At 48.4% G+C, this 23476-nt stretch overlaps 7 protein-coding genes across 9 annotated transcripts; 6 read left to right on the plus strand and 1 right to left on the minus strand.

Moving 5' to 3' along the window:
- Positions 1–511: 511 nt before the first annotated feature.
- RB195_003259 (uncharacterized protein) lies at positions 512–6755 on the minus strand (the record flags this gene model as incomplete). Of its 2 annotated transcripts, XM_064200839.1 has the most annotated exons (9): positions 512–605; positions 678–772; positions 1040–1153; positions 1383–1515; positions 4618–4706; positions 4944–5075; positions 5607–5695; positions 5880–5968; positions 6598–6755. In XM_064200839.1, 9 exons carry the CDS (start codon positions 6753–6755, stop codon positions 512–514), a joined length of 993 nt encoding a protein of 330 aa, XP_064056720.1. The 2 variants fall into 2 exon arrangements, with proteins under 2 accessions (XP_064056720.1, XP_064056721.1); XM_064200840.1 differs by lacking the exons at positions 4944–5075; positions 5607–5695; positions 5880–5968; positions 6598–6755 and having other exon boundaries at positions 4618–4637.
- A 3729-nt stretch (positions 6756–10484) lies between these two features.
- On the plus strand, positions 10485–11021 carry RB195_003260 (uncharacterized protein; the record flags this gene model as incomplete). The annotated part of the gene is made up of 1 exon (XM_013436925.2): positions 10485–11021. The coding sequence occupies one exon, from the start codon at positions 10485–10487 to the stop codon at positions 11019–11021; it is 537 nt and encodes a 178-aa protein (XP_013292379.2).
- Positions 11022–11109: 88 nt separating this feature from the next.
- Positions 11110–11568, plus strand: RB195_003261 (uncharacterized protein; the record flags this gene model as incomplete). Its single annotated transcript, XM_064200841.1, has 1 exon — positions 11110–11568. One exon carries the CDS (start codon positions 11110–11112, stop codon positions 11566–11568), a length of 459 nt encoding a protein of 152 aa, XP_064056722.1.
- Positions 11569–11894: 326 nt separating this feature from the next.
- Positions 11895–12107, plus strand: RB195_003262 (uncharacterized protein; the record flags this gene model as incomplete). The annotated part of the gene is made up of 1 exon (XM_064200842.1): positions 11895–12107. One exon carries the CDS (start codon positions 11895–11897, stop codon positions 12105–12107), a length of 213 nt encoding a protein of 70 aa, XP_064056723.1.
- A 15-nt stretch (positions 12108–12122) lies between these two features.
- Positions 12123–12605, plus strand: RB195_003263 (uncharacterized protein; the record flags this gene model as incomplete). 2 transcript variants are annotated; one of them, XM_064200843.1, is made up of 1 exon in its annotated part: positions 12123–12605. In XM_064200843.1, the coding sequence occupies one exon, from the start codon at positions 12123–12125 to the stop codon at positions 12603–12605; it is 483 nt and encodes a 160-aa protein (XP_064056724.1). The 2 variants fall into 2 exon arrangements, with proteins under 2 accessions (XP_064056724.1, XP_064056725.1); XM_064200844.1 differs by having other exon boundaries at positions 12177–12605.
- A 30-nt stretch (positions 12606–12635) lies between these two features.
- Positions 12636–13124, plus strand: RB195_003264 (uncharacterized protein; the record flags this gene model as incomplete). The annotated part of the gene is made up of 1 exon (XM_064200845.1): positions 12636–13124. The coding sequence occupies one exon, from the start codon at positions 12636–12638 to the stop codon at positions 13122–13124; it is 489 nt and encodes a 162-aa protein (XP_064056726.1).
- Positions 13125–13233: 109 nt separating this feature from the next.
- Positions 13234–14301, plus strand: RB195_003265 (uncharacterized protein; the record flags this gene model as incomplete). The annotated part of the gene is made up of 1 exon (XM_064200846.1): positions 13234–14301. The coding sequence occupies one exon, from the start codon at positions 13234–13236 to the stop codon at positions 14299–14301; it is 1068 nt and encodes a 355-aa protein (XP_064056727.1).
- Positions 14302–23476: the final 9175 nt, after the last annotated feature.

Below are 23476 nucleotides of genomic sequence, written 5' to 3' on the forward strand. Positions count from 1 at the left end.
TTGCTTCACAGTCCCGCGTCTAATGCAGCCGCCTATCAATGTGAATGCATGAAAAAAAGCAGGTGTAGCGCAGTCGGGAAGACGTCTGACTATTACTACACGATCGATCCATGGTTTGAAACCGCCCCAGTGCCAACTGAGCCCTTCAATACTCCGGTGTCGATAATTTTGTAACAGAAGAGATAAAACACTAACTTTATACACTGGCTGCCCCCCCCCCCCCCCCCCTCACCCAAGTCACTGCATAAGCGAATACTCGCTCCCATACGGATTGATCAATGCCGTGCACTCTATCCTTTAACGCATCAGGGAATTTGGAAAATACAATACATATATTATTATAGAATTATATAATAATTCGAACTATACGATTTAAACTATTACTACAAATATCAAAAGGAATGTGAACAGAAAAGAAGGGAATTTTTTGAGTTCATTTCCGCTACTATTTTTATCAAGCTCTCTTGGCCCTGCACAGCATCTTCGAGGAAAATATTGAATCTTGTCCTTGTCATCCTGGCCTGTCTCCTGCAGCTTTGCTTTGAAAAACATGAGAAACAGTAGTTGTTTTTGTCCTTTTAACAAGAATTCGATTTCGGATAGTCCTATAATTCATCATGTATTGTTGAAATTCATAATTTCCACAAATAGCACATAGTTTCTTTTTGCAAACTTACCTGTTAACAATGATGTAGATCAACGGATATACTCCGGAATTGAACACCCACATAAAATTTAGCAGCATTCCCATCCATAGATTTGATGGAAAAGCCTGAAAGTTAGATGATCTTTGCAAGGCAGTTATTTCGCGTATTTTTGTCTCTCTTGCTAACAAAGAGCTTTGAGCGGAGTAGCTTAAACCGTTTTCCTTTGATCTTACTCGAATACATTAACAAAATAACTGACAGAACTTTCTAGAATTCCAAATCTCAATAACAGTTAACAATAAGTTCTTCTGCTATAGAGTGCTTAGAAAGAAACATCTACAAGTTTCGTTTTTTCAAAATAAACAACGTTAAATGAAAACAAAAAAGGTTACCTGTGAATGGTGCCAAAGAAGGTTCATAACGATGCAGTATGAAGCAGTAACTACACATTGAATGAGGATTTTTAGTTCCGATCTGTTCCCAGCATCACTGATAAATTGTCTTCGCTGGAAAAATGCTGTCTAGGATTTGGATTTGTAGAGCTTAGTATTAAACGTTGATAAACATAATGTTGGGAGGTAAGGATGAATTATACTGCATAAATACAAAATTAAGCTGAAAAGCATTTATGAGCTGGGTCAACACATTATTTTAGAGTAATTTCGTTTCATATTCGTCTCGAAGTTTTGTTTTCACACATTTTGGCGCTTGAGCCGGGTATATAACAAAACCAGCCTTTATGTAGATGGAAGCTAAGGTATATAGATACAAGAGACTAAAGATAACAGCACACGCAAGTTCCACTATCATTGCCGACTGTTGCACTCCTCTGGAGAGAGGCAGTTGAAAGTTATAAGTCCATGAATACCTAGAACAGACAGTAAAAGTTTAGGTAGCACTAAATTTACTTAACATTTCATTTTTCTTTGTAAATGAAAGTCTTCTAAAGTTGTAGGTAGAACACATCTACTTTTTCTTACTCCTTCATGTTTAGTTCTGGCAAACTTTGCTAGAACCAAGCAAGACTAACTGAGAAAAATCAACATTTTTCAGCGACAAAAGTATTTATGACCAAATCTTTGTTTTTTAAAATTCTGCGCATCTTCTGAACATAAGGATGTTGAAAGCGAGAAGACATTGTTAGGTATAAAAAATGAATGAAATGGCAGGAATGGCGTTGTTCTTAACCATCATTGGGTCACTGATAAAACGACCAACATTGTTGAAAACAATTCTATTTCTAGCAGCGACTGATTGTCAGATTCAGAATCGTTACATCATATTGGGGATACAAGTAAGTTTTGGGGAATTCACGGATGTGACTAGCATTAAATCGCATCAGACCATCTTGTGACTATATTCATGATAAAGCGTCATCGTTGTCCTTTAAAAATCAGCATATGTTATTTCGCTGAAGTGTGAACAACACTCTTTCTTTGTGCTCTAACCATGTCAACCTTTGTGCCAACAATTTTGTGTTTTGATTTGAAGAAATGTGACGTTGACGGACACCGATTCTTGAGTGTAGTATATGGGAACATGCCCCATCAGAGATGGACATGTGGGCACTGGCTTCGGCGTTTTAAAAGTGGCGATTTTGACACCAGGGACAAAGAACGCGTAGGGAGGTGGGATTAGCTCGATCATCATCTACTATGAGCTACTCTAGCCTAACGAAACCACCAATGGAGAACGTTACCAACAACACTTGATGCCAACGAGCCAAGCACTAAAGCTTAAATGCTCCCAATATGACAAAAGACATGAAAAAGTGATCTTTCAGAACGCTCAGTCACATGCTACAAAAATCATCAAGGAAACGTTGGAGGCGCTTCAGTGGGATATCTTACTATACCAGCGTATTCATCAGTAATTGCTCCTTCCGGCTGCTACTTGTTTATGACTATAACCATGCAGCACTTCACTACTTTCGCTAAAATTCTGTCGATTCCTGGATTGCCCCAAAAACAGGGAATTTTTTTTAAAACTTAAATCGTATGCAGAGTGAAAGATAGAGAAAAGTCGTAAATAATGATGGGCAGTACTTTGAATAAACTAAGTTGTACCAATTTCTCTGAATAAGATTTCAAAGTTACAAAAAAAAACTTCAAAACTTATTTTTAGGGCCGCTAATATTTGCCCTTTCCGTACTTTTTTTTTCACCACGTGAAATACAATATAGAATTTTTCGAATTTTATAGGTACAGAATCGTCAACCAAGTATCAATGTGATCAACATTGTTATCAGTCACCTGTAATCACTTAATGGACAACTTCCTTGTCCCAGAAGGAGAGGGACTGCGGCGATAAAACGCTGTTAAAAACGTTCTTAAGATTATTGCAGTCTTTAAAATTTTTTCGCGCAGATTCCCCTTCAGAAATTCCGAAGCAGGAGTAGTAGGATGGGAGAAGGTCTGAGCTAAAATCAGAAAATCAGAGGTGGGAAAGATAGCTGGAATGATCGGCTTTGGTCAAGAATGAAATTTTCATTGACAACAACGGTAGGATAAAGCAGCATACTAAGGAATCGCAGGGATAAACAATACTAGAGTATTGAATGTGTGACATTGTTGTATAATTATGAATTACAAAAACGTTAAAAGTATACTGTGTTCAACGTTAATCAATCTCTTTGGGATACGTCTTCTTGTTCGATTCTACTCGAGGCAATAACGGGCTTAGTCTGTCACGTGCGTGCCTGCTTGCGTGCGTGCGTGCGTGTTTGCGTGCGCGTGCGTGCGTGCGTGCGTGCGTGCGTGTGTGTGTGTGTGTGTGTGTGTGTGTGTGTGTGTGTGTGTGTGTGTGTGTGTGTCTGTGTGTGTGTGTGTCTGTGTGTTTGTGTGTCTGTGTGTTTGTGTGTCTGTGTGTCTGTGTGTCTGTGTGTCCACAAACACACAGACACACAGACACATTGCCATTGCCAAACCCTATATAGCTTTGTATGTTTTCTTTGATAAGGCAAGTTAGTTTTTCGTTAGTTAGTTAGTAGTATGGTAGTGAATGTAAATAAACTTTTATGTCAATGTATACTTCTAAATTTGCAAACTATCATGCTGGATAATAACGGGCTTGTTCTCACGTGTGTGCGTCTGTGTATCTTTGGGTTCACTAAAGAAAGAGCTGGAATACTATGGGATCGGTTAGGTGCGCTGAAGCCTCAAGGCGGTAAAATTGGGTGAGTTGAGTACTATGGCGTCGAATTCGTGCCCCGGAGCCAGATAGCTGTAAAATAGGTTGGGACGGGTCCAGCGGGATTGAATTGGTGCGCGGGATTTTTCTGATGCTGGTAACATCCTTTCTCCAAAAAGAGGAAACACACGTGCGAACGGATCAAATGCAATACATAGTAGCCAACAGTTTACACGATCTGACGTAGAACGTTATTTTTATCACTACGATAGTGATATTTACGTCATTCCATGTTAGCACATCATGCTGTGCTAATAGTTGAGAACGGAGGAAACTCATACTTCGAATCATGTTTCCGAATTCTGGAGGTTTGAAAGAAACATAAAGGTAAAACTACGCTGTGCTCCAAACATTAAACTGAGCGTTTAAGGAAAAACCATAAACCATAAAAATCTTTCATCTATGCTTAAATTTCCGGATAAAAAATTGAAGAAAGCGTTGATAGAAAAAAGCAATTCTAATTTTCCAAAAAAAGTCGCTATTGTAATTTCTTGAATCGGTGAAGGGGAGCGAAGCGAACACTAAAATAAGCTGGTTAAAAATGATGCTCACCGATTGTCTTCGTGTTTCGAAACTGGGCATTTTGAGGTTCAGTAGCGCCCTTATTTCTCGACGCTCTAACTTACTCTTTTCTCATAGTTACTTTAGTTGACATGTCATAAATCCTCTAAGACTAATGACTAAGCCTTATTAGAAGGGACCCCGATCAATTTAATTATTTACCACGAGAAAAAAGGGCGCCACTGAGTGCCCCCAGCTACATTGTAGCCGAAAAACCTACAATTCTGGTGTATAGACCATCGTGGCCCACGGTGAAGCAAGAAATAGAGCGAAAATAAGCCATGACAAAACTGGAAATACATGCCAGATCTGAAAGTAGTGAAGTAAGCTATAGTTGAGTTAGAACAACATGAAGCTCGGTGCAATGCAATTGGGGGCACCGCTTCGGGCGCAGCCGTTTACGCAACTGCACCGAGCTTTATGTCGTTTCGACCCGACCATATTAAGTGCGGATAAAAACATGAGTGATTAGTCACAATTCGGGTCCTGTACTCCTTGCAATGATATCACTCTCCAACTCTCAAATTCTCATACGTGGATACTTACGTAGGCGATTGAGCTTGAAAATAACACCTGACCATTGCGAGGAGATACAACAATAAGGAACCTGTTGATGGAAAGTATAAGGGTGAGAACGCAGTATGCAACGTAACATGGTGATCCAAGTATGCTCAAAGCCTAAAAATGTGAAATTCGACTCGGAATTTGTTGTGTGATTCAGTGATTCATTCAATGAGTTCTTTTAACAAAAGGTTCTAATATCTTACACGTCTGCGGCTAAGGATACTTGCGGACTAAAAGCATAGCTGAAACCTATGGAACAAAACTTAGTCGCAGCTCTGAGCAGCAGCTGATTATATATATCATATTATTATTATGTCAGGTTTTTGGAACCTTAACGATTGTTGCTGTAAGCAGTAAATTGCGGGGGCTAGCCACTGATCAAGTCAGTGTTTTTATCAACAAATCTGGTATCGGTACCTATTTATTGGACTGAAAAGGTTGCTTGGCACAAAAGCGGTTTCAAACCATCCACCGTGTGGTTACAGCGTGCCTCTTGCCGACTTAAAGGACATATGACACCGGGAAGTATGTTTTCGACATCACAGGGTGTGGACGTTTTGAACTAAATGTTAAACCCTTCACATTGTTCTCTAATGTGTAACTTTCTCATCTGAAAACAGAGACACGAATACAAAAAATACATACCTTTGCAAGGAAGGGATGGAAAATGGATTGACGTATTGTGAATATTCCACTCATAAAATGAGGTATACATTGCAAAATGTCACAAATTCCTAAAGAAAACATGAGCTTATACGACTGCATTTTCATCAATTCGTCGTCGCGCCAAAATGCCTGCAATGAATTTGGTATAAGAAGTACTAAATATGTAAGACATTAGAAAGGGCTGTGTGCTCTATAGAGACTGAGCATATTCTTTGCCTCATCCTTTTTTAGGTAGAAATAAAGCTAACGAACCCGTAATATGAAACTGTGGGTCACAACACATGATGATGAGAGCAACATCAAGAAGCTGCCAACAAGCATGTCGCTTAACCGAGTCCGGCCTTCAATATCACTAATTACAATTTGAGCGAACTTCGCGTAAATTCATACCCTCTAACTGAGAAATTTCCTGGAATTGTTGGGAATCAGAGTCCATGCCTGAATTTGCGAATTTTTAATTCATTTCATTTAAATTTCATTTAAATTTTCAAAATATTAACGAGTGAAGTACATATCTAGAGAAATGTAGATATATTGATAGCAGAGTATCATAAAATTGATGTGGTTTGGGAATTTTAGGGGAAGCTTAGAATTGAGGTTGTAGACTAAACCGTAGAAGACGGTCGAAAACAGCGAGGTCTCCTCAGCAGCCTGTTCAATTGAAACCTACGATTAAACAGCTGAGAGAATCGGAACGAGTGCAAGGATGGCTCGTTCCACAATGTGGCAAGCAAACGCCATAACAACACCGCTTTTCAGGACGATAAGGGAAAGATGAGCGGAGCCGACCTCGTTTCCGTAACGCACTAACCGGAAAGCACTAATGTCTAGGAGAAAAATGCGGTTAACCTAGCGCAGCGGATCGCAACTTGTGATGGTTACATTGGTAATGTACCTCGGGGGCCAGGTGTTATTGCGCAGCGAATTTATACCACAGTGGATGACTAAGAAAAGATCAATTTCTGCTTACCTTTCATAACCGACGACCTCAGCAAGGCGATAAGGGCCAGTTTGGTTAAGTGTTGTCTCGATGACCAAGTGAGAGTTGCGGAAGAACCTCCCACAAATCTCAAGAAGCAGTTTGTTCGAAAAAGAATGTACGATCGCCAAACTGTGTAATATGCCCATTTTGTGAGGCAGGCGACTGCATGATCTCTAGTGTAGTTTATTTAATTTCGTGCAAAATATGCGGCGTGCAATATATTGGCGAAATAGGGCGACCTCTTTGTGCTCGTATTAAATATCATCTAAATGGGATGAAACTTTGAGATGCAGCGACCCCTCTCGGAACCCATCGCAGAAAATATCATGGAAATGCTCCTTTCTGCATATCCACGATCCTACCGTACGAAACCGAAATTGTGGCTTGCAGAACTTTGAAGGCATTTTTGACAAACGCTAAAAGTACGAAAATGAATGGAAAGGAAGAGTTCATAGCCATGACCAACGAGCTGGCTCTGTATCAAGAGCTTTGCGGGTTTTGATCTACGGGGTCATATGCGGATCGCATCCTAATTAGTATTAGCGGAGCGATTTTATCACGCCGAGGTACACTACGCTAATATCACTGCAACGTCGCTACCTAGGCACGCACAGCAATTTGGACCCTTTTGATTTCGATTTTGGATGTAGCATCCTACGGAATGATGACTTCTTTCGGATGAGGCATTTGATATATTATAGATGATCTGACTTTCCAGGCTCTGACGAAGGCAACGATGCCGAAACGTTAGAAGTAATAAAGTTTGTCAATAGTCTTGGCTGTTGCTTCAATTTAACTGTCGACATAATCATTTATCGTTCTGCTACTCATTTAAGAGTAACCAACCACAGTCGTACGCCTACACAAGTGTAAAGAAGATGTCTGAGTAACTTTGCATTTCGACAAAGAAGAGGTTTCGCCACTAGGCAAAATGTTACACCTACTTGTATCTAGGTCTCTCACGTACCGTTTAGATCAATTCGTAATGTAATGACTGCTACGAAGGATAAAAGGATATGGGATAAAGTTTCCGGCGTTAATCAATCCGCTTGGGATTCGCCACCACGTTCACTTCATTTCAGAATCGTTTGAAGTTTATGAGCGTGTAACTGGCCTATACAATGACTTGCACTGGCTAGCCGATGTGTCATGTCAGATCTTAGCCTCAATTTCCTAATTCACCACCTAAGTCTTTCGTCATCGTTGTTAAACAACAAGGTAAAGCAACTTATGACATCAAAAAATGGGTTTTGGAGATGAATGGAGATCTCAAAGAAATGTAGCATGTAAACGTGAAATCATGTGGCAACTAAATAGATCATGGATATATGAGAATGACACAATGAGACCGAAGATGTGCTCGTTCGATTCATTTGAAGAGAAGTGTACACGAAACCAAGCAAAACAAGACAAGAAAGACCTATAGTAGCTCTTTGATGAATTTATCTCGTTGCAAAGAGAATCCTCGTTTTTTAGCTGCACCTCACTTCACTTGCTTCGTTGCATCATAGAATTGTGCGAACCGTAGAGGATCTGTATTATGGATGCTTACATGACTCTTTTTGGCTTTGTAAAAATTTAATTGCGGCGTAGTTCTCAGAGCAGTGATTCGTGCTTGCGGCTGGGTTAACGGTAGGTGGGCCGCGGTTCAAAGGCACTCGCATGTCGTCCTCCGATATAAAGAATCTAATGCCTCAATTCAAACTTTTCAATTTTACATTTTTTAAATTCATTTTCTTTGTGTGTGGCGTCGGATTGGTGCGCGGTCGCTGTAGAGCGGTTAAATGGGGGAGACACGGTCCCACAGCGTCGAGTTGGTGGGATGATGCCAAAATGCTATAAAATGGGGTGAGACGGGTCTCACGATATCGGTGCGCCGTTGTGCAGTAGTAACAATTTCGTGTGCATGTTGCAAAAGCTAAATGAGATGTGCAACCGTTTCATAGCTGTGACCACTGTTTGTGTTCCATTACATATCTATGACTCTCCGGGCGTCTATCATCCTTATTCAGGAAGTGGAAACACACATGCAAACGGCTGCTCAAATAGTAGCGAACAGTTTACTTGATCTGACGTGGAACGTTATCTTCATCGGGACGATTATGTCGTTCACATTATTTTATGTTAAAGCATTATTCTGTGATAACTGTTGGGGGAAGTAAGGAGGGAAACCCATACTTAGGGTAATTCTGTCAAAGTGTGTTTAAATTATGTTGGTGTCGAAGGAGTGTTTGAAACTGAAGATTAAATATTCTTCAAATGTAGAAATGACGCGAATAGAAAGAAAACTATGAAATCCCCTTTCCCCTAAACTTATTTCAAAAAAAAAAAAGAAAGAAAGAAGAAGGCGGTGCTAGAAAAGCACAATTCTAATTTTGAAGAAAATGCAATTACTATTGATTGTCATCGATCAGTGATGGCGAGCAAGGGAACACCACAGAAAGTCTGAAGTCCGGCTTTAGGCGGATGTTCAAACCAGTTTTGAAATAAGATGTAAAAATTTTGGAAGGTGTTGGATTCCAGACTGGATATGACATTGTAATTGACTGTTTCTATGTAGAACAAACCTATTCTGATAATCCCATTTATAATATTGGATTCCTACGGCAAACAAGCTACTGTATCTGATAATAGCATTTCACTGTGGAAAGTGACAAACATCACATCATTATTCGAGGAAACAAAAATCACACAACTTGTAGAACATTATTTCGTATTTTAGCAAACAATCAAACACACGGCTATTATAGCAGTGTTCTGTCATTATTAATTCACTTTTTGAGCACAATATATTACGATATATTGTTTGTGTTCTGCAGACGTGCGTTGCTGCTTTTCCACTAATTTTTACGCAACCTATTTTTTCTTGTAATTTCTACATCGTTATGTATTTGATAAAGAAACTACCTTCGGAAAAACTAGAGCAAAATGCTGGAAAATATCTCCTCTTACAACGACAGAATGCCGGAAGCAAACACTTAAAGCAGTTTTAGATGCACTCGACTCGATCGGCAATGGATGTAGAGGGACCACTATCACCTTGACAGTCAACCCAACAGTCGCGTTCAACTGACGAGTCTCCGAATAAGTTGAATGGCAAAAAAAGAGCGAGATTTCCTCAATTCTTGCAATAAATTTGTTGGAAACGTTTTTCGTAGTGCATATGTTTGTCAACCTTTTACTCTTAACGTTCTCACATCTGTTAAGAAGAAGGAATAAAGAGAAAATTTAAGTAGATTGTGCTCTACTTAGCATGCGTATGCATGTGAAACAGCAAGGAATCTTCAGTTTCTTCGAAAAATGTTTTTCCTTTCAAGCTCACTTGTAGGTGGATACAATGTCTAAAAATCATGAGCGACATCGTTGACAAACATAAGAAAGAAATTCAGCGCGATAAGCACCAAAAACAGTGTTCTTTCCGTAATTTTAGGGAAGTTGTGCGAATTTAGTTTCAAGTTGTCAGTAATCGAGAAATATGTGGAAAGAGAGAGTTCTCCCATTTCCGATAAATGAAACACATATCTAATTGATGGAAAGAACTTGACACTCGTTTTGCACTGCATGCCTTGAAGAGGCAAGCAACGTCTGAAGTGTGTTAGTAGTTATGTAAATATTGTATATGGTGAATCTTGAAATTTCGCTAATTTACCCCTTCAAGTATTCAACAAAAAATTTTGCAGCGTTGTTAGAGCAAACTTCAAGCTCTAAGAACACTTTCCAGTTTCAAACTGCAAAATTGATTCAAACACGAGGAAGAATAGAAATATTGCTTGCAGAAGTCCCGGAGTTTTTTTTTTGTTTTTGTGGCTAATTGTACGTAGTCAACTCGGAAAGTTCTTTAGAAGTGGCCCAAACGATAGCTTAGAGGACAAAGAATGCGCGGGATTTTGCAGTTGGGAACTTGGGAACAGTTCTGTGAATTCGAGAAGTCCGGAGTTAAGGAATTTTCAAGTCCAATAACGGAGGAACTGAAGCAGACAAACGCAAAAGTCTGGAAAGCTTTTGAAGAAACTATCGAAAAGAAAGAAGATGTTTACTATGTGCGCCTTCCATGGAAGAAGGAAGCAAGCGGACTTCCGGACAATAAATCGATTGCATATCGTCGTCTGCAAGCAAATCTTTCTAAGCTTAGGAAGGATCCCAATCTATTGCAGCAGTACGACGACACGATCAAGAGTCAACTCGAGCTGGATATCATCGAAGAAGTTGCTGAGGATTTCATAGTCGAGGAAGGAGAAACTGTGCACTACATAGCAAATCAAGCCGTTGTTACGCCGCACAAAAGAAACTACCAAGCTACGCATTGTGTTCGATGCTTCAGCACATCTAAGCAATTCCCCGTCGCTGAAGGACGTTCTTTATCAAGGACCAGTCATTCTTCCGAAGATGCGGGACATCTTGCTCCGGTTTAGATTTGGAGATGTTGCCATCATCAGCGACATCGAAAAAGCCTTTTTGCAAGTACGGCTGCATCCCAAAGACAGAAATGCAACAAGGTTCATGTGGGTACGAGGCATCCACCAACCACTCACTCAGGAGAACCTAGTGTTCTTCCGGTTTACAAGAGTGACCTTTGAATTGAACTGCTCTCCCTTTCTGCTTGCCGGAACCATAGTGCATCACCTAAGAACGCATGTCGAGGACCAGTTTGCCAAGGAAATCGAAAACAACACATATGTGGACAATCTCATCGTAACCAAAAGATCATCAGACGAAGGGTTGCGGTTTTGCAACGATTCGAATGTCGTTTTCAAGGAGCTCAGTATGAACCTTCGCGAATTTCAATCCAATGATAAGCAGTTGAAGAAACGAATCACGTCCGCCGACCTAACTGGGAATGATAACCCGAAAGTCCTTGGAATACTATGGAACACTGAAAAAGATGAACTAGTGCTTTCGTGCAACTACCCTCCGAAAGCTCGACACGCCAACAAAGCTTGTGCTGTTCTCAGACGCTAGCGGACAAGCTATGGCAACGTGTGCTTACCTTGCCTCCACCCTGGGAAGCAATTTACTCGCTGGAAAATCCGAACTTCCACCCATCAAAGACATCGTGACGATCCCAAAATTAGAGCTCAACGCCGCTACAATGGCTACTCGAGTTGCACACTCAATCTTTACGGCGATTCAATACCGCACAAGGATCTCAGAAATAGTCATCGTGTCTGACTCACAAATTACTCTCAAAAAGGGCAGGAGTATTTGTTAAGAATCGTGTAACCGAGATACGAAAGAATGTGAAGGACATTCCAGTCAATGTTCACTTTGGATATGTGAGTACCGCAATGAATCCAGCAGACTCAGCAACAAGAGGAGTCGATAAGGACGACATGACTGACCATATGTGGTGGAAGGGACCAAAGTTTATCCTAGATCCAATAGAGCAATGGCCAAAGACATGCCCTCTCTTCAAGATACCAGATGACGTGGAGAACGACAGCTGCGCGCTCCCAGTATCGTCGGCGACAAGAACTCACATTATGGAACTACTGGACTGAAAGAGGCACAACGAAATGAATTTGGTCATTACTACAGTTGCATACGTCCTAAGACTCGTCAAACGACTCATGGGAAAAAGAGAATCACGACTCCAGTCCAGAGTTCTAGAAAACATTCCAGAACTACGTCACATGACAACAGATTCCTATATTACTGCGAAGGAAAGGCAAATGGCTCTACAAGTAGTTGTGAGCAATCACCAAGCAGTTCACTTAAAAGAGGATCGTCAGAAAGCGCTTAAGCTGCTAAAACTGCAGAAAGAAGACTCTGGAATATTCCGTTGTCGAGGTCCTGGACAACTCCATTCTGCCATACCAAGCTCGACAGCCGATCTTCATAGTTGCCAAGAGCGATCTAGCGAAAGCGATAGTGAGGGAATGACACAGTCCAATACATTGCAGTACTGCGTATACCATAGCAAACGTGAAGAAATATTACTGGATTCCCAAACTTCGACAGCTAGTGCAACAAGTCATCAGGGACAGCTAGTGCATTAAGTCATCAGGAGATGCATTCCGTGTCAGAAAATGAATAACCTTCCGTTCAAGTATTCGGAGATGGAGGATCTCCCTGATCGACGCGTACAAAGAACACAGCCATTGGAGCACGTTGGCATTGACTATTTTGGTCCCCTCACGGTAAAAGAGCGTGATGAAACCGTCAAAGCCTATGGTATTATCATGACGTGTACAGTGACAAGGCTTCTCCGCTTGGAACTCGTGTCAGATATGACTACTGCTAACCTGCTAAACGCTCTACGACGGTTCTTTGCTAAGAGAGGTGTTCCAACCTCGATCACTTTGGACAACGGGCCCTATTTTCTTCTAGGAGAGCAGATTCTCCAGGATGCTGTGCTGCCGTTCATCAACGACAAACCCTTTGCCAACGTCATGGCTACAAAGGGAATTACGTGGAAGACAATCGCGCCGTATGCTCCGTGGCAGGGAGCTTTCTATGAGCGTTTGATCAAATCTGTCAAACATTCCCTTTACTTGCCCATGTTCGACTGTCTTTGAATCTCGGCATGTTGAAACATAGTTTTAACTGATTTCCTTGAGCTGTAGCCAAGGAAATCAGTTAAAACTTTACAAAGTTATTCAAGGAAGAGTCCTAATGAAGTCAGAAATGGAAATCTTGCTGATTGAGATTGAAGGCAGTCTCAACACAAGACCGCTGTCATATCAGGAACAGGATTGGGATGAAACTCAGATTTTGCGACCGATCGACTTCATACAACGTGACATGGTGATCACATTCCCTTTTGAAACATGTAGCACCGGAAGTGAGGATGAAAACTATCTTCCGCCTGAGGAGAAAATTGCATTTCGAAACCAAGCGGAAGAGGGTCTTAAATCAAGTCACGAGTATACGGAGCGCTTCTGGAAAATATGGAGTCAACAATATCTTAGCAGTCTTCGAGAAACTCACAAACTCGAGGTAAGCAGTAAACGAGGATCACGAACGAGCTCGACTTTAAATAAAGTGGTGCTCATCTCAGATCCAGTAATGCCTCGTAATTCCTGGAAAATTGGAATAATTCGTGAACTGAGGCAATCTCCAACGGGAGTGGTACGTGAAGCAGAGATTCAACTACCGAATGGACGCCTCGTTCGCCGACCTGTCAATCTTCTCGTGCCGATTGAATTGGGCGACAAAGAAGAAGCTGCCGACCGCGAAAGTGCTAAAAACGAAGAGGAAACAAGTGCTCATCCCACGGACGAAGCCCCCGAATTTACAAAAGAGACGCGCTACAATTTACGTCCACGGAAAAAGCTCGACTACAGTAATCTCCACCACGGTACCGCGAACATGCAACTAGTAAAGACGCTTCCTAGAACACTATTGCTGCTGGCACTACTAGCGCTTTTCAATGCATCAGTCAAAGCAGTTTCGACTCCATTGCCTTCCGTTCGAGCAGTCGCACACCGCTCTTCAAAAAGAGTTGAACTCACATCGTTCAACGCCCAGAAGTATGAGCTTTGCGCAGGAGAATACTGCATCGTTAAAGAGAAACTGCCGAAAAAGGAAACGATACAGCTACCTCCAGAAATCACCTTGCTACTACGACTACTTCATTCAGTGGGGAATCTCCGATGGTCACCAAGTGACAGTTGTGGAAGCCACCTGCCCTCAAGTACCGTTCTGCAAAAACGTTCAGTACTGGTACTAATATTTTGGGTTCAGTACAGCTAACGTACTGAACCCAAAATGTTCACCTCGAGCAGAGATTATAGTAATTGCGATCGGCTTCTACCTTACTACTACACTGATCTACGTTCTTTGCTACGTACCTGTAACGCTAGGCATACCATGCGGAATTCTCTGCAAAATTCTTGACGACTCCACCACATGGTCAGCGCCGGGAGCACACTGCCAGCAGTGCGAAACACGCGCCAACGAGAGCAGTTTGTACACGCGATACAACACCGAGGTCAACTCGCACATCGCTAGACCATCATCCTTCGCCACCAGATCAACTATGCCGGGGAGTATAGAGAGTCACCTCTCTATGATCAGTTTATCTCAAGATTGTGTTATTTGTGTTATTGTTATTGTTGAGTATGTATGAAGGTTTAATTGCCCATGTTCAAGTTTGAGGTGTGATCGGCCCCGAGTGGTTTTCAGACGGAAAGACCTGCGTGGCAGTAGCTGTTGGTACACATTATACCACTGAACCATCTTTCGACTTAGGCAGATTGGTGCGCCGGCGCCAGATATCCATAAAAAAAGGTGCGACGGGTCCACCGGCGCCAGATACCTATAGAAGGGGGTACGACGGGTCCACCGGCATCAGATACTTATAGAAGGGGGTATGACGGGTCCACCGGCGTCAGATACCTATAGAAGGCGGTGCGACAGTACAAACGGCGACAGAATGGTGCGCCGGCGCCAGATATCCATGAAAAGAGGTGCGACGGGTCCACCGGCGTCAGATACCTATAGAAGGGGGTGCGACGGGTCCACCGGCACCAGATACTTATAGAAGGGGGTATGACGGGTCCACCGGCGTCAGATATTCATAAAAAGAGATGCGACGGGTCCACTAGCGGCAGATTGGTGCGCCGGCGCCAGATATCTATAAAAAGAGGTGCGACGGGTCCACCGGCGTCAGATACCTATAGAAGGGGGTGCGACGGGTCCACCGGCATCAGATACTTATAGAAGGGGGTATGACGGGTCCACCGGCGTCAGATATTCATAAAAAGAGATGCGACGGGTCCACTAGCGGCAGATTGCTGCGCCGGCGCCAGATACCTATAGAAGGCGGTGCGACAGTACAAACGGCGACAGAATGGTGCGCCGGCGCCAGATATCCATAAAAAGAGGTGCGACGGGTCCACCGGCGCCAGATACCTATAGAAGGGCGCCGGTGCCAGATATCCATAAAAAAAAAGTGCGACGGGTCCACCGGCGCCAGATAAATATAGAAGGCGGTGCGACAGTACAAACGGCGACAGAATGGTGCGCCGGGGCCAGATATCCATAAAAAGAGGTGCGACGGGTCCACCGGCGCCAGATACCTATAGAAGGGGGTGCGACGGGAGCACCGGCGACAGAATGGTGCGCCGGCGCCAGATATCCATAAAAAGAGGTGCGACGGGAGCACCGGCGGCAGATTGGTGCGCCGGCGCCAGATATCCATAAAAAAAGGTGCGACGGGTCCACCGGCGCCAGATACCTATAGAAGGCGGTGCGACAGTACAAACGGCGACAGAATGGTGCGCCGGGGCCAGATATCCATAAAAAGAGGTGCGACGGGTCCACCGGCGCCAGATACCTATAGAAGGGGGTGCGACGGGAGCACCGGCGGCAGATTGGTGCGCCGGCGCCAGATATCTATAAAAAGAGGTGCGACGGGTCCACCGGCGTCAGATACCTATAGAAGGGGGTGCGACGGGTCCACCGGCATCAGATACTTATAGAAGGGGGTACGACGGGTCCACCGGCGTCAGATAAATATAGAAGGGGGTGCGACGGGTCCACCGGCATCAGATACTTATAGAAGGGGGTATGACGGGTCCACCGGCGGCAGATATTCATAAAAAGAGATGCGACGGGTCCACTAGCGGCAGATTGCTGCGCCGGCGCCAGATACCTATAGAAGGGGGTACGACGGGTCCACCGGCATCAGAATGGTGCGCCGGCGCCAGATATCCATAAAAAGAGGTGCGACGGGTCCACCGGCGTCAGATACCTATAGAAGGGGGTACGACGGGTCCACCGGCATCAGATAGGTGCGCTGGCACCAGATATCTATAAAAAGAGGTACGACGGGTCCACCGGCATCAGATTGGTGCGCCGGCGCCAGATATCTATAAAAAGAGGTGCGACGGGTCCACCGGCGTCAGATACCTATAGAAGGGGGTGCGACGGGAGCACCGGCGGCAGATACCTATAGAAGGGGGTATGACGGGTCCACCGGCGTCAGATATTCATAAAAAGAGGTGCGACGGGTCCACCGGCGGCAGATTGGTGCGCCGGCGCCAGATATCTATAAAAAGAGGTGCGACGGGTCCACTAGCGGCAGATTGGTGCGCCGGCGCCAGATATCTATAAAAAGAGGTGCGACGGGTCCACCGGCGTCAGATACCTATAGAAGGGGGTGCGACGGGTCCACCGGCGTCAGATTGCGACGGGTCCACCGGCGTCAGATACCTATAGAAGGGGGTGTGACGGGTCCACCGGCATCAGATACCTATAGAAGGGGGTGTGACGGGTCCACCGGCGTCAGATACCTATAGAAGGGGGTGTGACGGGTCCACCGGCATCAGATACCTATAGAAGGGGTTTGACGGGTCCACCGGCGTCAGATACCTATAGAAGGCGGTGCGACAGTACAAACGGCGACAGAATGGTGCGCCGGCGCCAGATATCCATGAAAAGAGGTGCGACGGGTCCACCGGCATCAGATACCTATAGAAGGGGGTGCGACGGGAGCACCGGCGGCAGATACCTATAGAAGGGGGTGCGACGGGTCCACCGGCGTCAGATAAATATAGAAGGGGGTGCGACGGGTCCACCGGCATCAGATACTTATAGAAGGGGGTATGACGGGTCCACCGGCGGCAGATATTCATAAAAAGAGATGCGACGGGTCCACTAGCGGCAGATTGCTGCGCCGGCGCCAGATACCTATAGAAGGGGGTGCGACGGGTCCACCGGCGCCAGATACCTATAGAAGGGGGTGCGACGGGTCCACCGGCGCCAGATATCTATAAAAAGAGGTGCGACGGGTCCACCGGCGTCAGATACCTATAGAAGGGGGTGCGACGGGTCCACCGGCATCAGATACCTATAGAAGGGGGTGCGACGGGAGCACCGGCGGCAGATTGGTGCGCCGGCGCCAGATATCCATAAAAAGAGGTGCGACGGGTCCACCGGCGCCAGATACCTATAGAAGGGGGTGCGACGGGTCCACCGGCGTCAGATACCTATAGAAGGGGGTGTGACGGGTCCACCGGCATCAGATACCTATAGAAGGGGGTGTGACGGGTCCACCGGCGCCAGATACCTATAGAAGGAGGTGTGACGGGTCCACCGGCGACAGAATGGTGCGCCGGCGCCAGATATCCATAAAAAGAGGTGCGACGGGTCCACCGGCGCCAGATACCTATAGAAGGGGGTGCGACGGGTCCACCGGCGTCAGATACCTATAGAAGGGGGTGTGACGGGTCCACCGGCATCAGATACCTATAGAAGGGGGTGTGACGGGTCCACCGGCGTCAGATACCTATAGAAGGGGGTGCGACGGGTCCACCGGCGCCAGATACCTATGGTGCACCGGCGCCAGATACCTATAGAAGGGGTGCGACGGGTCCACCGGCGTCAGATACCTATAGAAGGGGTGCGACGGGTCCACCGGCGCCAGATACCTATAGAAGGGGGTGTGACGGGTCCACCGGCATCAGATACCTATAGAAGGGGTGCGACGGGTCCACCGGCGCCAGATACCTATAGAAGGGGGTTTGACGGGTCCACCGGCGCCATATACCTATAGAAGGGGTGCGACGGGCGCATACGAAGGGGGGGAGGCCACCGGCGCCAGATATCCATAAAAAGGGGTGCGACGGGTCCACCGGCGCCAGATACCTATAGAAGGGGGTGCGACGGGTCATACGGCGTCAGATTGGTGCGCCGGCGCCAGATATCCATAAAAAGGGGTGCGACGGGTCCACCGGCGCCAGATACCTATAGAAGGGGGTGCGACGGGTCCACCGGCGACAGATACCTATAGAAGGGGGTGCGGGTCCACGGCGCCAGATATCCATAAAAAGAGGTGTGACGGGTCCACCGGCGTCAGATTGGTGCGCCGGCGCCAGATATCCAGAAAAAGGGGTGTGACGGGTCCACCGGCGCCAGATACCTATAGAAGGGGGTGTGACGGATCCACCGGTGCCACATACCTATAGAAGGGGTTTGACGGGTCCACCGGCGCCATATACCTATAGAAGGGGGTGTGACGGGTCCACCGGCATCAGATACCTATAGAAGGGGGTGCGACGGGAGCACCGGCGGCAGATTGGTGCGCCGGCGCCAGATATCCATAAAAAAAGGTGCGACGGGTCCACCGGCGTCAGATACCTATAGAAGGGGGTGCGACGGGTCCACCGGCGGCAGATACCTATGGAAGGGGGTGCGGCGGGTCCACCGGCGCCAGATATCCATGAAAAGAGGTGCGACGGGTCCACCGGCGTCAGATACCTATAGAAGGGGGTGCGACGGGTCCACCGGCGTCAGATACCTATAGAAGGGGGTGCGACGGGTCCACCGGCGTCAGATACCTATAGAAGGGGGAATGACGGGTCCACCGGCGTCAGATATTCATAAAAAGAGATGCGACGGGTCCACCGGCGTCAGATACCTATAGAAGGGGGTGCGACGGGAGCACCGGCGACAGAATGGTGCGCCGGCGCCAGATATCCATAAAAAGAGGTGCGACGGGTCCACCGGCGTCAGATACCTATAGAAGGGGGTGCGACGGGTCCACCGGCGCCAGATACCTATAGAAGGGGTTTGACGGGTCCACCGGCGTCAGATACCTATAGAAGGGGGTGCGACGGGTCCACCGGCGGCAGATACCTATAGAAGGGGGTGCGACGGGTCCACCGGCCAGATATCCATAAAAAGAGGTGCGACGGGTCCACCGGCGTCAGATACCTATAGAAGGGGGTGCGACGGGTCCACCGGCATCAGATACTTATAGAAGGGGGTACGACGGGTCCACCGGCGTCAGATACCTATAGAAGGGGGTGCGACGGGTCCACCGGCGACAGAATGGTGCGCCGGCGCCAGATACCCATAAAAGGGGTGCGACGGGTCCACCGGCGTCAGATACCTATAGAAGGGGGTGCGACGGGTCCACCGGCGCAGATACCTATAAAAGGGTGCGACGGGTCCACCGGCGTCAGATACCTATAGAAGGGGGTGCGACGGGAGCACCGGCGGCAGATATCTATAAAAAGAGGTGCGACGGGTCCACCGGCGTCAGATACCTATAGAAGGGGGTGCGACGGGTCCACCGGCGTCAGATTGGTGCGCCGGCGCCAGATATCTATAAAAAGGGGTGCGACGGGTCCACCGGCGTCAGATACCTATAGAAGGGGGTGCGACGGGTCCACCGGCGTCAGATACGAGGTCGCCGGCGCGACAGATATAGAAGGGGGTGCGACGGGTCCACCGGCGTCAGATACCAATAAAAAGGGGTGCGACGGGTCCACCAACTATAGAAGGGTGCGACGGTCAGATTGGTGCGCCGGCGCCAGATATCTATAAAAAGAGGTGCGACGGGTCCACCGGCGTCAGATACCTATAGAAGGGGGTGCGACGGGTCCACCGGCGTCAGATTGGTGCGCCGGCGCCAGATACCTATAGAAGGGGGTGCGACGGGTCCACCGGCGCCAGATACCTATAGAAGGGGGTGCGACGGGTCCACCGGCGTCAGATACCTAAAAAGAGGTGCGACGGGTCCACCGGCGCCAGATACCTATAGAAGGGGGTGCGACGGGTCCACCGGCGCCAGATACCTATAGAAGGGGGTGCGACGGGTCCACCGGCGTCAGATACCTATAGAAGGGGGTGCGACGGGTCCACCGGCGTCAGATACCTATAGAAGGGGTGCGACGGGTCCACCGGCGCCAGATACCCATAGAAGGGGTGCGACGGGTCCACCGGCGTCAGATACCTATAGAAGGCGGTGCGACGGGTCCAACGGCGACAGAATGGTGCGCCGGCGCCAGATATCCATAAAAAGAGGTGCGACGGGTCCACCGGCGTCAGATACCTATAGAAGGGGTGCGACGGGAGCACCGGCGGAGCGCCGGCGCCAGATACCTATAGAAGGGGGTGTGACGGGTCCACCGGCGTCAGATACCTATAGAAGGGGGTGCGACGGGTCCACCGGCATCAGATACCTATAGAAGGGGGTGTGACGGGTCCACCGGCGTCAGATACCTATAGAAGGGGGTGCGACGGGTCCACCGGCGGCAGATTGGTGCGCCGGCGCCAGATATCCATAAAAAGAGGTGCGACGGGTCCACCGGCGTCAGATACCTATAGAAGGGGGTGCGACGGGAGCACCGGCGGCAGATATCTATAAAAAGAGGTGCGACGGGTCCACCGGCGTCAGATACCTATAGAAGGGGTGCGACGGGTCCACCGGCGGCAGATTGGTGCGCCGGCGCCAGATATCCATAAAAAGAGGTGCGACGGGTCCACCGGCGTCAGATACCTATAGAAGGGGGTGCGACGGGTCCACCGGCGTCAGATACCTATAGAAGGGGGTGCGACGGGTCCACCGGCGTCAGATACCTATAGAAGGGGGTGCGACGGGTCCAACGGAGTCAGATTGGTGCGCCGGCGCCAGATACCCATAGAAGGGGGTGCGACGGGTCCACCGGCGTCAGATACCTATAGAAGGGGGTGCGACGGGTCCACCGGCGCCAGATATCCATAAAATGGGGTGCGACGGGTCCACCGGCGTCAGATACCTATAGAAGGGGGTGCGACGGGTCCACCGGCGCCAGATATCCATAAAAAGGGGTGCGACGGGTCCACCGGCGCCAGATACCTATAGAAGGGGGTGCGACGGGTCCACCGGCGTCAGATTGGTGCGCCGGCGCCAGATATCTATAGAAGGGGGTGCGACGGGTCCACCGGCGCCAGATACCTATAGAAGGGGGTGCGACGGGTCCACCGGCGGCAGATATCCATAAAAAGGGGTGCGACGGGTCCACCGGCGCCAGATACCTATAGAAGGGGGTGCGACGGGTCCACCGGCGCCAGATACCTATAGAAGGGGGTACGACGGGTCCACCGGCGTCAGATACCTATAGAAGGCGGTGCGACAGTACAAACGGCGACAGAATGGTGCGCCGGCGCCAGATATCCATAAAAAGAGGTGCGACGGGTCCACCGGCGTCAGATACCTATAGAAGGGGGTGCGACGGGTCCACCGGCGTCAGATACGTATAAAAGGGATGCGACGGGTCTACCGGTGCCACATACCTATAGAAGGGGTGCGACGGGTCCACCGGCGCCAGATACCTATAGAAGGGGGTTTGACGGGTCCACCGGCGCAGATACTAGAATGGTGCGCCGGGGCCAGATATCCATAAAAAGAGGTGCGACGGGTCCACCGGCGCCAGATACCTATAGAAGGGGGTGCGACGGGTCCACCGGCGTCAGATTGGTGCGCCGGCGCCAGATACCTATAGAAAGGGGTGCGACGGGTCCACCGGCGGCAGATTGGTGCGCCGGCGCCAGATATCCATAAAAAAAGGTGCGACGGGTCCACCGGCGTCAGATACCTATAGAAGGGGTGCGACGGGAGCACCGGCGGCAGATTGGTGCGCCGGCGCCAGATATCCATAAAAAGAGGTGCGACGGGTCCACCGGCGTCAGATACCTATAGAAGGGGGTGCGACGGGTCCACCGGCATCAGATACCTATAGAAGGGGGTGCGACGGGTCCACCGGCGTCAGATACCTATAGAAGGGGGTGCGACGGGTCCACCGGCGTCAGATACCTATAGAAGGGGGTGCGACGGGTCCACCGGCGTCAGATACCTATAGAAGGGGTGCGACGGGTCCACCGGCGTCAGATACCTATAGAAGGGGGTGCGACGGGCACCGGCGCATATCCATAAAAAGGGGGTGTGACGGGTCCACCGGCATCAGATACCTATAGAAGGGGGTGCGACGGGTGCACCGGCGCCAGATACCTATAGAAGGGGGTGCGACGGGTCCACCGGCGTCAGATACCTATAGAAGGGGGTGCGACGGGTCCACCGGCGTCAGATACCTATAAAAGAGGGTGCGACGGGTCCACCGGCGTCAGATACCTATAGAAGGGGGTGCGACGGGTCCACCGGCGGCAGATACCTATAGAGGGGTGCGACGGGTCCACCGGCGCCAGATACCTATAGAAGGGGACGACGGGTCCACCGACAGATAGGTGCGCCGGCGCCAGATATCTATAAAAAGAGGTGCGACGGGTCCACCGGCGCCAGATAGGTGCGCGCATATCTAAAAAGAGGTGCGACGGGTCCACCGGCGTCAGATACCTATAGAAGGGGGTGCGACGGGTCCACCGGCATCAGATACCTATAGAAGGGGGTGCGACGGGTCCACCGGCATCAGATACTTATAGAAGGGGGTATGACGGGTCCACCGGCGCCAGATACCTATAGAAGGGGGTGCGACGGGAGCACCGGCGACAGAATGGTGCGCCGGGGCCAGATATCCATAAAAAGAGGTGCGACGGGTCCACCGGCGCCAGATAAATATAGAAGGCGGTGCGACAGTACAAACGGCGACAGAATGGTGCGCCGGGGCCAGATATCCATAAAAAGAGGTGCGACGGGTCCACCGGCGCCAGATACCTATAGAAGGGGTGCGACGGGTACAACGGCGACAGAATAGGTGCGCCGGCGCCACGATATCCATAAAGAAGGGGTGCGACGGGTCCACCGGCGGCAGATTAGAAGGGGCGATAAGAAGGCGACGTGCGCCGGCGCCAGATATCCATGAAAAGAGGTGCGACGGGTCCACCGGCGCCAGATACCTATAGAAGGCGGTGCGACAGTACAAACGGCGACAGAATGGTGCGCCGGCGCCAGATATCTATAAAAAGAGGTGCGACGGGTCCACCGGCGTCAGATACCTATAGAAGGGGGTGCGACGGGTCCACCGGCATCAGATACTTATAGAAGGGGGTATGACGGGTCCACCGGCATCAGATACCTATAGAAGGGGGTGCGACGGGTCCACCGGCATCAGATACCTATAGAAGGGGGTGCGACGGGAGCACCGGCGGCAGATTGGTGCGCCGGCGCCAGATATCCATAAAAAAAGGTGCGACGGGTCCACCG

Source organism: Necator americanus, chromosome IV (assembly GCF_031761385.1).
Source record: "Necator americanus strain Aroian chromosome IV, whole genome shotgun sequence".
Taxonomy (NCBI): Eukaryota; Metazoa; Nematoda; class Chromadorea; order Rhabditida; family Ancylostomatidae; genus Necator; species Necator americanus.